Source organism: Mus pahari, chromosome 5 (assembly GCF_900095145.1).
Source record: "Mus pahari chromosome 5, PAHARI_EIJ_v1.1, whole genome shotgun sequence".
In the NCBI taxonomy this organism is placed as follows: domain Eukaryota; kingdom Metazoa; phylum Chordata; class Mammalia; order Rodentia; family Muridae; genus Mus; species Mus pahari.
Window position 1 is genome coordinate 150595458 of NC_034594.1, and position 12682 is coordinate 150608139.

The 12682-nt window shown below is 42.8% G+C and overlaps 1 protein-coding gene across 1 annotated transcript in view; it reads left to right on the plus strand.

Annotated features, from left to right (window-relative positions):
* Positions 1-625: 625 nt before the first annotated feature.
* Positions 626-12682, plus strand: part of Efcab2 (EF-hand calcium binding domain 2) — a 78724-nt gene continuing 66667 nt past the window's right edge. Inside the window, exon 1 of the mRNA XM_021198816.1 lies at positions 626-890. Coding sequence (XP_021054475.1) covers positions 860-890 — 31 coding nt within the window. The 5' untranslated portion in view covers positions 626-859. The remainder of the gene's footprint in view (positions 891-12682) is intronic.

Genomic DNA, 12682 nt, shown 5'->3' on the forward strand with positions numbered 1-12682 from the left:
ATATTTAAATAAGTACACATATACCATGAAATTATCATTGATTAAAACTAGATATTCCTTTGAGTCACATTGTTAATTTCAAAACTCTTTTTAAGGAAGAATATATCTGAGCTTATTCATCAAAAAACAAAACACGCGATAGCCAAGTTTCTCAGGACTCAAAATTCTCATCGGAAGGTCATGCCAAATTGCACCATCAACATATAAATGTGTGTAACCCTGAGAACAGACCGTCAATTTATTTGTTGCTATGAGAACACTATTTTGTATCAGAAATTGCAGCCTTGGCGACGCAGTGTTTGCGCCTATTTTGCACATGTTTTTCTGCAGCAAGTCCTTTCTCCCTGCGATCCCGGGGAAAGGCTGGGCTTCCTCCTGCACCCGGCCCACGTCCGTTTTCGCTCCAGTTCCCTGAGTGGCAGAGTGGCTCCGCTCAGGAGACGGTGACGCCAGAGAGCCACAAGGCCTGGCCCGGGTGGGGTTGGGGTGGGCGGACGCTTTTCGGGGAGAGACCGCAGGGGCTGCCAGGTCTGCGCCCGGTTCTGGGGCGCAACTGAGACGGCGGCGGCGGCGGGGGGGGGGAGGTGGGAAGCTAAATAAAATAAGTAATTAAATAAACGAATAAAGAAATAAACAAGGCACGCTACGTCCTTGACAGTCACAATCAAGCCAAGGCGGGTTCCGGAGCCTTGTTAATAAACGTCTCCCCAAGGCCCAAAGAACGCGGGCCTCGGTCCTGCTGGGGGCGGGGGTCGGAGGGGCCACCGTGCGTCCTGGGGCTTCCTCCGCCCGCCGGGTCCCGCGCGCGTCCCGCTGGGTTCGTGCTGGGTGTCTCCCGGGCGACGGGCTCCGCACCAAGATGGCGGAGGAAAAGGACGCGGAAGGGACAGGTAGGACCCTGCCTGGGGTGCCACCACGTCGCCTCTGCGCCCGAGGAAGCGCCGCCGGGCCTCCAGCTTGAGCCCCTCGGCGGGGTGACCGTGGGCTGAGGAGCGGCACCAGCCCGCGTCCCCGCGTTCCCCGCCGTCCGCCCTCCCGTCCCCTGGAGAGGTCTGCGCGGGCCGCGGCTGTGGCCCCCGCCGGGGAGGTTCATAATGGCGTCCTTGTCCCTGGTACCTCCTCGCCCCGTGAGGGCGCCGGCCGCGGTCTGGGCTGTGGGTACCCCGGAGGGCGGCCTCACGGAGGACCGGAGCTGGCGCTAGAACCTGGCGGGATCCTCTGCGGCCGTGCCGAAACCCCGCCCAGCCCGGCCCGGCCCGGCCCCGGCGCTGGCCGCCTCCATTTTGCCGCCTCCTCCGCCAGGCGGAGCGCGGCCTCCAGGTCAGACTGGGCCGTGGCGGCCCGGGACGCGCTAGAGCCCTCCGTAAGGAACACGTACTTTAATCACTTTAAAGAAAACCCAGCCGGGACCTGTCGGGCCGTCCAGACCGGCCGGGTCCCCGAGAGACCTCAGGGGACCCGAAAAACTAATGATCCACGTTGAATTGCCAGACCTTTTGAATCGTTGCTAACCCGGCCGAAAGACTTAACATCGGATCCGTGGTTAGCATCTTGTGACTCAACGGCCATTACGTGATAAATGGACAAGATCACCGCTAAATAAATAGTCAAGCAAGCCCTAAAATAGTAAATGGCAAACATTGCAAAAAAGTGAAAGTAACACCCCATCTTTGTTGCAGGCTTTGATCACCACACACCCTATCGACCCTCTCCCCTCCTTCTCGTATTCCCCCTCCCCTCCCCTGGTTTGGAACAAAGTAGTTAGGTTAAGAACTAATATTTACACGAGATGTTTAGCCCATCGTCATGGTGATTACAGGATCCCAGCAGGGAAACATGAGGCCGTGCTAGAGATCTTCTTATTGATAACTGGGAAACCTGCGATTTATAGATGGTAAAATTAATCCCAGAAGTCAACATTGTAGTATAGAGTTTTAACTCTACTAAAGTATAAAGATTTTTGTGGTGCTGCTTTAGAAATGGAAGGTTTATTCTACTTTTCTGTTGTTGTTTTTACAAAGAATATGAAGTTAGAGGGCAGGGAGGGTCGGGGAGGTGTTGGGGGAGGGGAAAGAATATGATCAAAATATGTTGTATAAAAAAATGTTTTAGGTAAAAAAAATAAAAAAGCTTCCCCAGAAAGTATTTTTTAATTACACTTTTATAACCTCCCTCAAAAAAAAGTAAAGGAGAAAACCATTAGGAGATGAATTATTTTTAAAATTAATTTATTTTATGTGTATTGGTGTATTGCCTTTGTGTATGTCCCTGTGAGGGTGTCGGAGCCCCCAGAATTGGAGTTGCAGACGGTTGTGAGCTGCCATGTGTGTTCTGGGAATTGATCCAGGGTCCTCTGGAAGAGCAGGTAGTGCTCTTAACCTCTGAGCCATCTGGTTTTTAACAAAATCTAAATCATTTGGTTTTACCAATGAAAACCCGGGAGCCAGAATCTGTGGTGAAAGCTTGCTAGCTCAGAGAGGCAGAGAAAGCACCAGCTGCCCTTCCTCCTCAGCCAGTGTCCCAGACATTGTTTGTTTTTTTTTCTTAATAATCCTATGTTTACTCTCTGTCAATTGGTTGCTTGTTCCACCTCTTGACTTATGGTTGACTTTATTTAATTTTGTTTACAATATTCAAGCAGAGAACTCTTGGATAAATATGTCTGCTAAAGCTGAGCCACACCACAGCTAGAGATATCCGTTATTCACACAGTGGGAACACATACCCATCTCTCCAGCCACTCCTTTTTTTTTTTAAGTTAAAGACTTATTTAGGGTAGCATTGGAGTATACTGTAAGTTTTTACAATTTAAAATTATACATACACACACACAAAGACACACACACACACACAACACTTCGGATCTCACCTTTGAAGCTCTGATTGGTCTGGAACTCCCAGAGATGCACCTGTCTGCGTCTGAGTGAGTGCTGTGACTAAAACTGTGTGCCACCACACCCAACCTGATTTTTACAGTTCTTATCCCTACTTAAGAGAGACAGAGACAGACAGAATTTCTGTTTTTTTTTTTTTTTTAGTTTCCAAAACATATTTTAACGTTTAGTGTAAGTTTAAGAGAAGAAACAGTTTAGTCTGCAACTAACTGTGGAAGTAATAGCTGTTGAAAGCTGGATTTTATATATTCAATTTCTTATATATTTAATGCTTGCTTCATGGAAAGTAGTCTGGTGAATGTTAAACCTGAGAATTGTGAGGAGGAAGACGGAATCCATGGTTGTCCAACTGAAGTAAGCTTTATTAAATACTGTCCAGGAAGATGGACACTGGCCAAGTCCGTATGTGGGATTCTCACAGAAATGGTGATGCATTCCATCCTTCAGGTGCCTATTAAGGCCAGGCTCATGAAGCTCCTTACTTTCCACCTTGGTTCATTGAGGGAAGCATACATCCTGACTTCCTTCCTGCCTGTGTATCTCCTGCCTGGATTTGATCAAGCACATCCTGTGCAGTTGGGACAACAAACTTTGTTTATTGAAGTGGAACAAGTGATTTATTATCTTACAAAAACAACAGCCCCCTGCATTCCTGGGAGTTATCTGTCCTTGGGCAAGTGGGGTTTAAAGCTTAACTTTAGCCCTTACATGAAGGCAGAACTTTAGTGAATAACAAGCGAGATGAAGAAGGCATTGTCTTTGTCCTCCCCAAAGGGGAGGATATCAGTAAGGGAGATAAGAGAGGAAGACATGGGAAACAAGAAGCCAAGAGGAGCAATAGGGAGCCAGGGCCAAGGTAAGACCCTCAAGGCACACTGACCAGCATCCTGCTTCCTCTAGGAGAGCTTGCTTTTCATGGTTCGGTTCAAATTTTTGAATCTTTCAGTAGATTAAAATGGATTAGGTTGGTGCTCTCAAGATCCAGTTGTCTCTGGAAAAGCCCTCTGAAATACATCCAGAAGTATCCAGTCAAGTGGATAATATGGATTAAGAATGGACTGGGGCCTGGCAGTGACACAGGACTTTAATCCGAGCCGTCAGGAGGCAGAGGCAGGCAGATCTCTGAGTTCCAGGGGAGCCTGGCCTACAAAGGACTACAGGGAAAAACCCTGTCTAAAAAACCCAAAACTTAAAAAAGAAAAGAAAAGAAAAAAAGAATGATTTGGGATTTTCAGGTACTTAAAAAATACTTTCTGGGGCTGGTGAGATGGCTCAGTGGTTAAGAGCACCCGACTGCTCTTAACAAAGGTCTGGAGTTCAAATCCCAGCAACCACATGGTGGTTCACAACCATCTGTAACAAGATCTGACGCCCTCTTCTGGAGTGTCTGAAGACAGCTACAGTGTACTTACATATAATAAATAAATAAATCTTAAAAAAAAAAATACTTTCTGTGTGGTTATATATGTTGATGTTATATTTCCCTGTAGCTTATTTTGTGTTGAACAGCGTAATTTTCTTTTTCCTAGATTAATTTTAATGTAATTAGCTAAATAGCAAATGAATTAAAAAATTTAAAACCAAGATAATTTTAAGTCATTTATCTTTTTTTTTGTACTGAAAGAATGTTTAAAATGTGATAGAAAAAAACTTCTCTTTTTGAAGTTTTATCATTTCTTTGAAGTTTCCTCAGCACTTTTGTTTAATTTTTTTCCCTTTCCGGTTTGTTTTGTTTATTTAAGTGGATGGTTGATGAGATTGTCATTTGGTTGGAGCTTTTAATCCCAATGTTCATGTCTCCTAGAGAATTTTTCACAGCACCAGAAAGCTCTTCTGTTTGTAATTAGAATCAGGAAACCAACTGCGTATGTACAGAATTGTAACTTTAGGCAGACCAGAGAGATTTAGAAGGTGTGTCAGTTTTCTAACAGATCCCCTTTCAAACTTATTTTTTTGTCTGTACTAAATTATTACTTGATATTTTGCACTCTTTAATATCATTACTTGGAAAAATGGCTAGTCTAATTATAGAAGAGGCTTTACATGTTTTGTGTTTTTTAAAAAAATATTCTTTGTTTGGTACCACTCTGAAACCAAAACATTTAGAAATCTAAATTAAGATGTTGGAGAGAGAGCTTCGTAGGTAAGAGTTCTTGCTACACAAGCAGGAGGACCTGAGTTTGCTTCTCAGGGCCCATGCAAAAAGCAGGCCATTGCTGCATGTGCTCTTCAAATCTCTACAATATAGGGGCAGAGGCAGGAGGATCGCTGGAGCTTCTGGCTACCAGCCTAGTTCCAGATTCAGTGAGAGACCCTGCCCTTTCTGAAAAGACTTAAGACAGGGTGTGTGTGATACCAGTGTGTTCTCCTGGTCTCTACATATGCACATAGTTGTATACATATAATAACACACACACACACACACACACACACACACACACACACACACACACACACGGCAAATTGAAATAGAGGAAATAGAGAAGTTAAAAGTGAACTTATGTGTGTGTACTAATTTTTTTCTTAGTAACTGTTGATTATATGCTAAATCTGAGGGACAGTATAGTTAACAAAGGGGAGCTTTGGAGGGAGACCTGAATTTGTATGTTATCTTTCCCAAGCTACAATCTTCTGATCTTAGCCTAGGTGCTAAACCTGAGGAGCCTCAGATTCCTCGAATATAAAGCAGAGAGAATTATACCTGCTGATGTTGTGGTGAGGATAGTATCTGCTCCCTTTTTTTTTTGAGACAGTAGTCCCACCTGTTCTACAGCTCACTGTGTAGACCACTGTGTGGATCAGGCTAGCTTTGAGAACTTCACAGGGCTCTGCCTGCCTGCCTGCCTGCCTGCCTGCCTGCCTGCCTGCCTGCCTGCCTGCCTGCCAGCCTGCTTTCCTCTGCCTCCCTAGTGCTGAGATTAAAGGTATGCAGCATCACGACTAGTGGATGGTGTCTTCTTATTCCTCACTATGGTTCCAGCATGCTCAGTGCCTGGCATGAGAATGCTGAGAAAGCAGGAAGCACTCTGCTTTGTAGGGCCTGGTGGTTACTAGTATGTGCTTGTCATGAAATCTGAGGGCAAGAAAAACAAACCCATTGTTGATCATACGTACAGCATTTGTGCAGATTTCTGAGGCCATTTAATAACTATTCTTCCTGTTTTAGGCAATTAAAGAAGAAAAATGTTTTTGAAAGTTTACCCTTTTCCAGGACAGCCAGGACTACACAGAGAAACCCTGTCTCGAAAAACAAAAAAACAAAAAAACAAAAAAAAAGAGTTTACCCTTCTATACACTTCAAATCTCTTTTACTTAAAGACAGGACTTAAAGATTGTTGGCATAGCTGATGGGGGATGGTGTGCCACAGGATGATTATCAAACAGTAGACGGCACATTCTGGATTCAGTTTTGTCAGTTGTCAGTAATGTCTGTTTCTGTGGATGGCTTTAGTTGAGATTCCCACATTACTTATAGTTAACTCTCTGGTTTCATTTGATCTAAAGTAGTATTTTTGGGTTTCTTTATTATATTGTCAACACTGACTGGTTCAGAAAGAGTTTGCATCATTAGAAATTTATAGCTTCATTATATCTCTACTGTTCTCACCTCTATTTGGAGCTAGCTTCTTATGTGGCAAAGAAGTGATAAGCCATAAAATGCAGAATGCATTGGTCTATCTGTCTGTCTTGTTCCCTGTCTTTTCAACAGGGTCTTATAGCTTAGTCTGGCCTTGAATTTGATGGGTGGCCAAGGATGACCTTGACCCTCTCATCCTCCTGATTCTATCCCCCATGTGCTAATATTTCATGCACATTCCAAGTTACATAGTTTTAGTTTATGCAGTGCTGGGGGAAGCCAACCAGGACTTCATAGACTATAGGCAACTATTCTACCAAGAGAGCCACATCCTTAACCCTTCAGTTTCTTGACACATTTCTCTGGATTTATTTATTAGATTAGTGCAAAAATCTCTAATTATAACCAATGTGCTGGTTTTCATCTGGATATGTATTATTTACCCAAACCTCTTATTTGCATTGCTTTAGAATAGTTAGAACTCTCTAGCAAAGCAGGCGAGGCAGTCTTTTTTTCTTTCATGTTTTTTTCTGGTCACATGGTTAGTAGCACCCTTTATGCGTGCTTTGCTATGGGGAGTGAATTATTTGCTAGTCTTATAAGCAACATTCTAGCCTGGGCATGTATTATTTCTTCATCATACACTTAGTAAATAATACTTGTTCGTAGCTCAGAACATGAACTCTAACAGTAAAATGCACGAGTTGGGGACTCCAGTATTCTAACTTCTTCACATGTCAAATGAGTGTAGCAGAACTACTTCATTCAGTGACAGAACATGTAGCAAGAAGTTCATGTGTCATTAGAGCTCTGAATGCCCTTGCTGTGTTAGCACTGTGCTCAGTGAGGAGTAAAAAGATGTCAGCCTTGTCCTCTTTGAGATTACTTACTGTTGGGAGAACCATTACAGAACTATGTAATTATTTAATTACATATAGGATAAACTGTTCAAAAAACCTCAAGGCTACAGCAAAGGAACATAGATGTAATTTTTTTCCTTTCTTCGGGAGCTTTGAATGTGACATTTCCATGTGCTGAAAAGCAGTTGGCTGAAATTCAAAAGCTTGAAGCAAAACAAAATCAAAACTCATAAAAAAGCTATAAGTCAGAAAGGAAACTGGCTTATGAGAGGAGCTAAGCAGGCTTGTGTGGCTGGATGGGCAGGGGAGGTGAGAGGTGAAACCGGTGCATAGCAGGGGCGGGGAAGCCCTCCTTGACAACAGGCCATAGGCGGTAGATCTTAGGAAGCCATTGGAGCGTTTAAAATGGGGACAGTACAGCTTCTGCCTTAAGAGGTCAGTTATACCTAACTCCTCTTTCATCTGTTGCTATGACCTCAGGCCCCTTTCTCTCAGCTGTTTGGAATATAGACTTGATGCTGTAGTCAGTGCTCTGTGTGCTGGCACAGCACAGTTTGTACTTGTGTAATGGTAGCTTAGTGTCCATTGGTCAGTTCTCACATCTTCCCCATTCTCGCTGAGAAAACTGTTATTTCACACAGTGTAATTTAAGTGTGGGTTTGATGAGAAACACAAAGTATGGGATGAGTTTTTTATACCTAGGGCTCAATGTTATTAGTGAATCTATTCATCTATATGTTGTATGGAAATTTGTTTTGACCTTTGGACTTTTTATTATATACAGTTTTAGAAAGTATCTTTTAAAAAGCCATGCTGGCAAGTTTTTATGTCAACTTGACACAGCTAACATCATTTGGGAAGAGGGAACTCCAACAGAGAAAAATGTCTCCACCAGACTGTCCTGTGGGCAAGCCTGTGGTTTTCATCACTGATGTTGGGGGCCCAGCTCATTGTGGGCAGGTTCTTCGGACAGGCAGTGCTGAGTGCTATAAGAAAGGACTGAAGGAGCTGNAGGGGTTTGCAGCCCCATAGGAGGAACAATATGAACTAACCAGTACCCCCTCACCCCCCAGAACTCTCTGGGACTAAACCACCAGCCATAGAGTACACGTGGTGGGACTCTAGCTCCAGCTGCATATGTAGCAGAGGATGGCTTAGTTGGTCATCAGTGGGAGGAGAGGCCCTTTTGCTCTATGCCCCAGTATAGGGTATGCCTGGGCCAGGAATCAGGAGTGGGTGGGTGGGTGAGCAGGGGGAGAGGGGAGGGAATGGGGTATTTCGGAGGGAAAACCAGGAAAGGGGATAACATTTGAAATGTAAATAAAGAAAATATCTAATTAAAAAAAGAAAGAAAGAAAAAAAGAAAGCAAGCAAGCAAGCAAGCAAACAAGCTGAATAAGTCATGAGGAGCAAGCCAGGAAGCAGTGTGCCTCTGTGGTCTCTGCTTCATTCAGTTCCTCCCCAGGGTCCTGGCATGCCTAGGCTTCTCAGTGGACTATGACCCCTGATATGTAATCCAAATAAACCCTCCCCTCTCTGAGTTGCTTTGGTCGTGGTCTTTATCACAGCAGCAGAAACCAAACAAGGACAGGGCTAACAGAAATTAGCAGGGACTTTAAGTCCAGTGCGTCTAGATTTCTTGGAGTTGGAGGAGAATATTAAGAGGAGAGCTAGAGGGATGACCAACTAGGCCATCCTCTGCTACGTATGCAGCTGGAGCCATGAGTCCCACCATGTGTAGTCTGTGGCTGGTGGTTTAGTCCCTGGGAGCTCTGACTCACCTCGATAGTATGAGTCAGACTTTGAATGTCTAGGACCTGGCCTCAGGTCTGAGGTAGAAGGGGCTGCTCGGATTTCTACAGAACCACTTACTCCTTGCTGAGTTTCAGCACTGACCTGTTATAATTTATTGTAGCTGATCTGTTTTCCTTTTAAACTAGATTGGACCTACTATAAGTGGATTTTTTGTACTGTGTGTGCGTATGTATGTGTGTATGTGTGTGTTTTCATTAAGTATTGAACTCAGGGCATGCAAGGCTTGTGTTTTACCGCTTAACTTTATTCCAACCCTCAATAAACATGTCATATAAAAGCTCAGTGTATAAAACTAAATGATGATTGACTTAAATTTTTGGTTGGATGTTTGTTAATATATTCTCTTTGGGAAAAGTTATTCATAAAATATGAATCACTAAGAACTTCCTCCTCCAAACAGGCAAGAATTGGTTCCTTGGCTGTTTTTAAACACTGTGTGTCTGAAATAGACGTTGGCATTACTTGAGCCAAGCAGGACAATAACACGTACTTTGCAGTTAATTAACCTTCAGGGCATTCCTCACCTTCTCCCTTGTATACTTTGAACAGTTCTCATGGTAAATGCTTCTCTTGGGACTTATTATTTTGTCTTCATTTCTGCAGGCTAGGGGTTTGAACACCCAGTTAAGTGTTTGAACATGTACACAGGTACCTCAGTATCAGAAAAATCTCAGCTGCGTTTTTAATCTAAAACTCTCTTGTCGCCTTTGGTGATTTGACTTCTGTTTGGTTTGGACTGCTTTCTCTATGGAGAGTCCCATTAATTTCTTCCTTCCAAATTAAGCTTAATTCCCCCACCCCCAGTTTGAATTTAACCTGTTAAAATACACTTTTAGTCTTCTTAGTATTCTGATTGCCAAAAATTAAAATATTTCTATTCCCCAGCACTTCTGAGGCCAAGTGTATAGATTTTCTATACCAAACAGCTCTCTAGTTCTTTGTGGACACCAGTGGGTGTTCTGGCACTACTGGAATTAGTGCAGACTATAGTGGTTAAGTGTTAGCCCACAACATTGTTTCCATGGAAATATGCCATTTGCAGGCAGAGGCTACCCATCCCTCTGACTGACTTGGCTACAAGTTGAACATTCCTCCCATCCCCTTCTCAGTCTGCTAATTTACTGTAATCAATCTCAGAGCTGATGGAAACACTGATTATGTTTACTAGACTTTTATAAAAGACACAAACAAATAAAGAAGAGGCCTGCTAAGGCTCTGAGCCCAGGATCTTCCGTCCCCGTACAATTGGGCTACACTGTCTTCTTGGTCTGTGGTTTGTCAGTCCAGGAGTTCTCCAAAACTCTTCAGAGTTGTTACGGTGGTCCCATTGTGTAGGTGTGGTTGATTCTAGTTGCTCATGTACGACTGACCCTCTTCCCTATCCCTTGGTCTCTCTTTGGAGATTAGGGGATGAGCTGAATTTTCTATCAGTTTCTTGTTTGGGTGTTAGTCTTTCTGATTATTACTTTGGTCACACTCTCCAAGGCCTTGTTTCCTATGATCAGATTTTATGTTAATTATTTTATGGGCTTAATTTTATTTAATCTTCATAACAGCTGTATGGGATGCGATTTTATTTTCTAGGTGAAGAAGTGGCCTAGTTAAAGGACTTGTTTGATTAAACACATAGTGCTGGGGGAATAGCTCAGTGTCAGACTGCTTGCCTCCCAAGGCATGTAGATGTAGTTTGAATTTGTATTCCCAGTACTTGGGAAACTGAAGCAGAAGTATCCTAAGTTTAAGGCAAGCCTGGACTACATAGAAAGTTCTCGGCCAGCCTGGCCTACATAGCAGGGCCTTGTATCAGTGAACAAATATATATAATGTGTGCATACGCAGTTGGTTGTAGAAGGGCTTATTTGGCAGCGTCTTGTTATTTTCTGTTTATTTATTCTATCTTTATTTGGTGGTCAAGTTCTCTCTAAACAGCTTGGGCTAGACTGGAATTTACTGTGTGGCTTGGGTTGCCCTCAGACTCATGATCTTCCTGTTTTGGCCTCCCAAGTGCTGGGACTACAGGCATGTGCCTCTATGCCTGGATGTATTTGCTATTTCAAATTTTTATATTATTGATATAAAAAATTTGAAAACCAATAAGGATCTTTACATTTATTCAATCATTAAACAAATATCCATAATAAAACTATGCTGTTCCTCCTCCTCCTCCTCTTCTTCCCCCTCTTCCTCCTCTTCCCCCCCCCCCTTTTCCTCCTCCTTCTCCTCCTCCTCCTCTTCCTATGCAGGTCTATTTGTCCTGGAACTTACTCTGTAGACCAGGCTGATGGCCTCAGATTTACAGAGATCCACCCACCTCTGCCTCCCAAGTGCTGGGATTAAAGGCATGCGCCACCATGACTCAACTCTATGCTTTTTCTTGACATTAAATGCCTTTCAAATTATTTTCATCTAGTTTTATTCTTTAAAGGAAGGCTTTGCTGAATTTCCTAGTATGGGATGTAAAGAAAGCTGTTAAACTGACTTCTTAGACTGATTAAATCATAAAGAAATCAGCTGGATTGTAGAAGACCTTTAACATTTCATGACTGTTTTTACACCATACTTAAAAAAAAAAAAAGCCCTTGGAAATAGCTGACAGTGAGCTAAAACTGCAACAGTCTTTCCTCTAAAGTAAGAAATACAGTTGACAGACATCTTTTTATAGAGATGTCTGTGACTGCACACTGTTTTTAGGCTTGATAATTTTTTTCAGAAATGAAAATTTTTCTTTCAAATTTATAGAAGCTATTTACAGTAAAATAGCACACTATGACAAAATAGAAGCCAACCCTGTTCATCTTATGGCTCATCTGGACCACATTTCTCCTAAGGTGGGGATGGGATGGCAGCAACATAGAACACAAGTGTATTTCTAGTGAGGATAGGTTTTTGTTTGTTTGTTTGTTTTTTTAGACTATCTACACAATAATTTTCAAACTTCAAACTATTTATAAATTAAAAACATGAAAAATACAGATGAGAATGGTAATAGAAAGGAAAGCTAATCAAACTTAGTAAAAAAAAAATTTTTTTTTTTTTGTGGTTTTTCGAGACAGGGTTTCTCTGTGTAGCCCTGGCTGTCCTGGAACTCACTCTGTAGACCAGGCTGGCCTCTAACTCAGAAATCCGTCTGCCTCTGCCTCCCAAGTGCTAGGATTAAAGATGTGCGCCACCACCATCCGACAGTAAAATATTTTAAGCAACGAATATTTCAGAAGTAAATGAATAAATAAATCTTAGTCCTTGGATTAGCTAATTATTAATGTGCAACCGGTTACCCCACATCAACAGGCTCCAATCTACAAACATTTTCCTCACACAACTTCTGGACATAGTTTTGCTGAGTGATCCTGGCTCTGATAGCTCTGGAGCTCACTGTATGCCTGTTGGCAGAAGGCCTCAGCCCCCTCCCCTCTTTTCTTTCTTTTCTTTTCTTTTCTTTTCTTTTCTTTTCTTTCTTTCTTTCTTTCTTTCTTTCTTTCTTTCTTTCTTTCTTTCTTTCTTTCTTCCTTCCTTCCTTTGGTTATACAGCTTTCTCC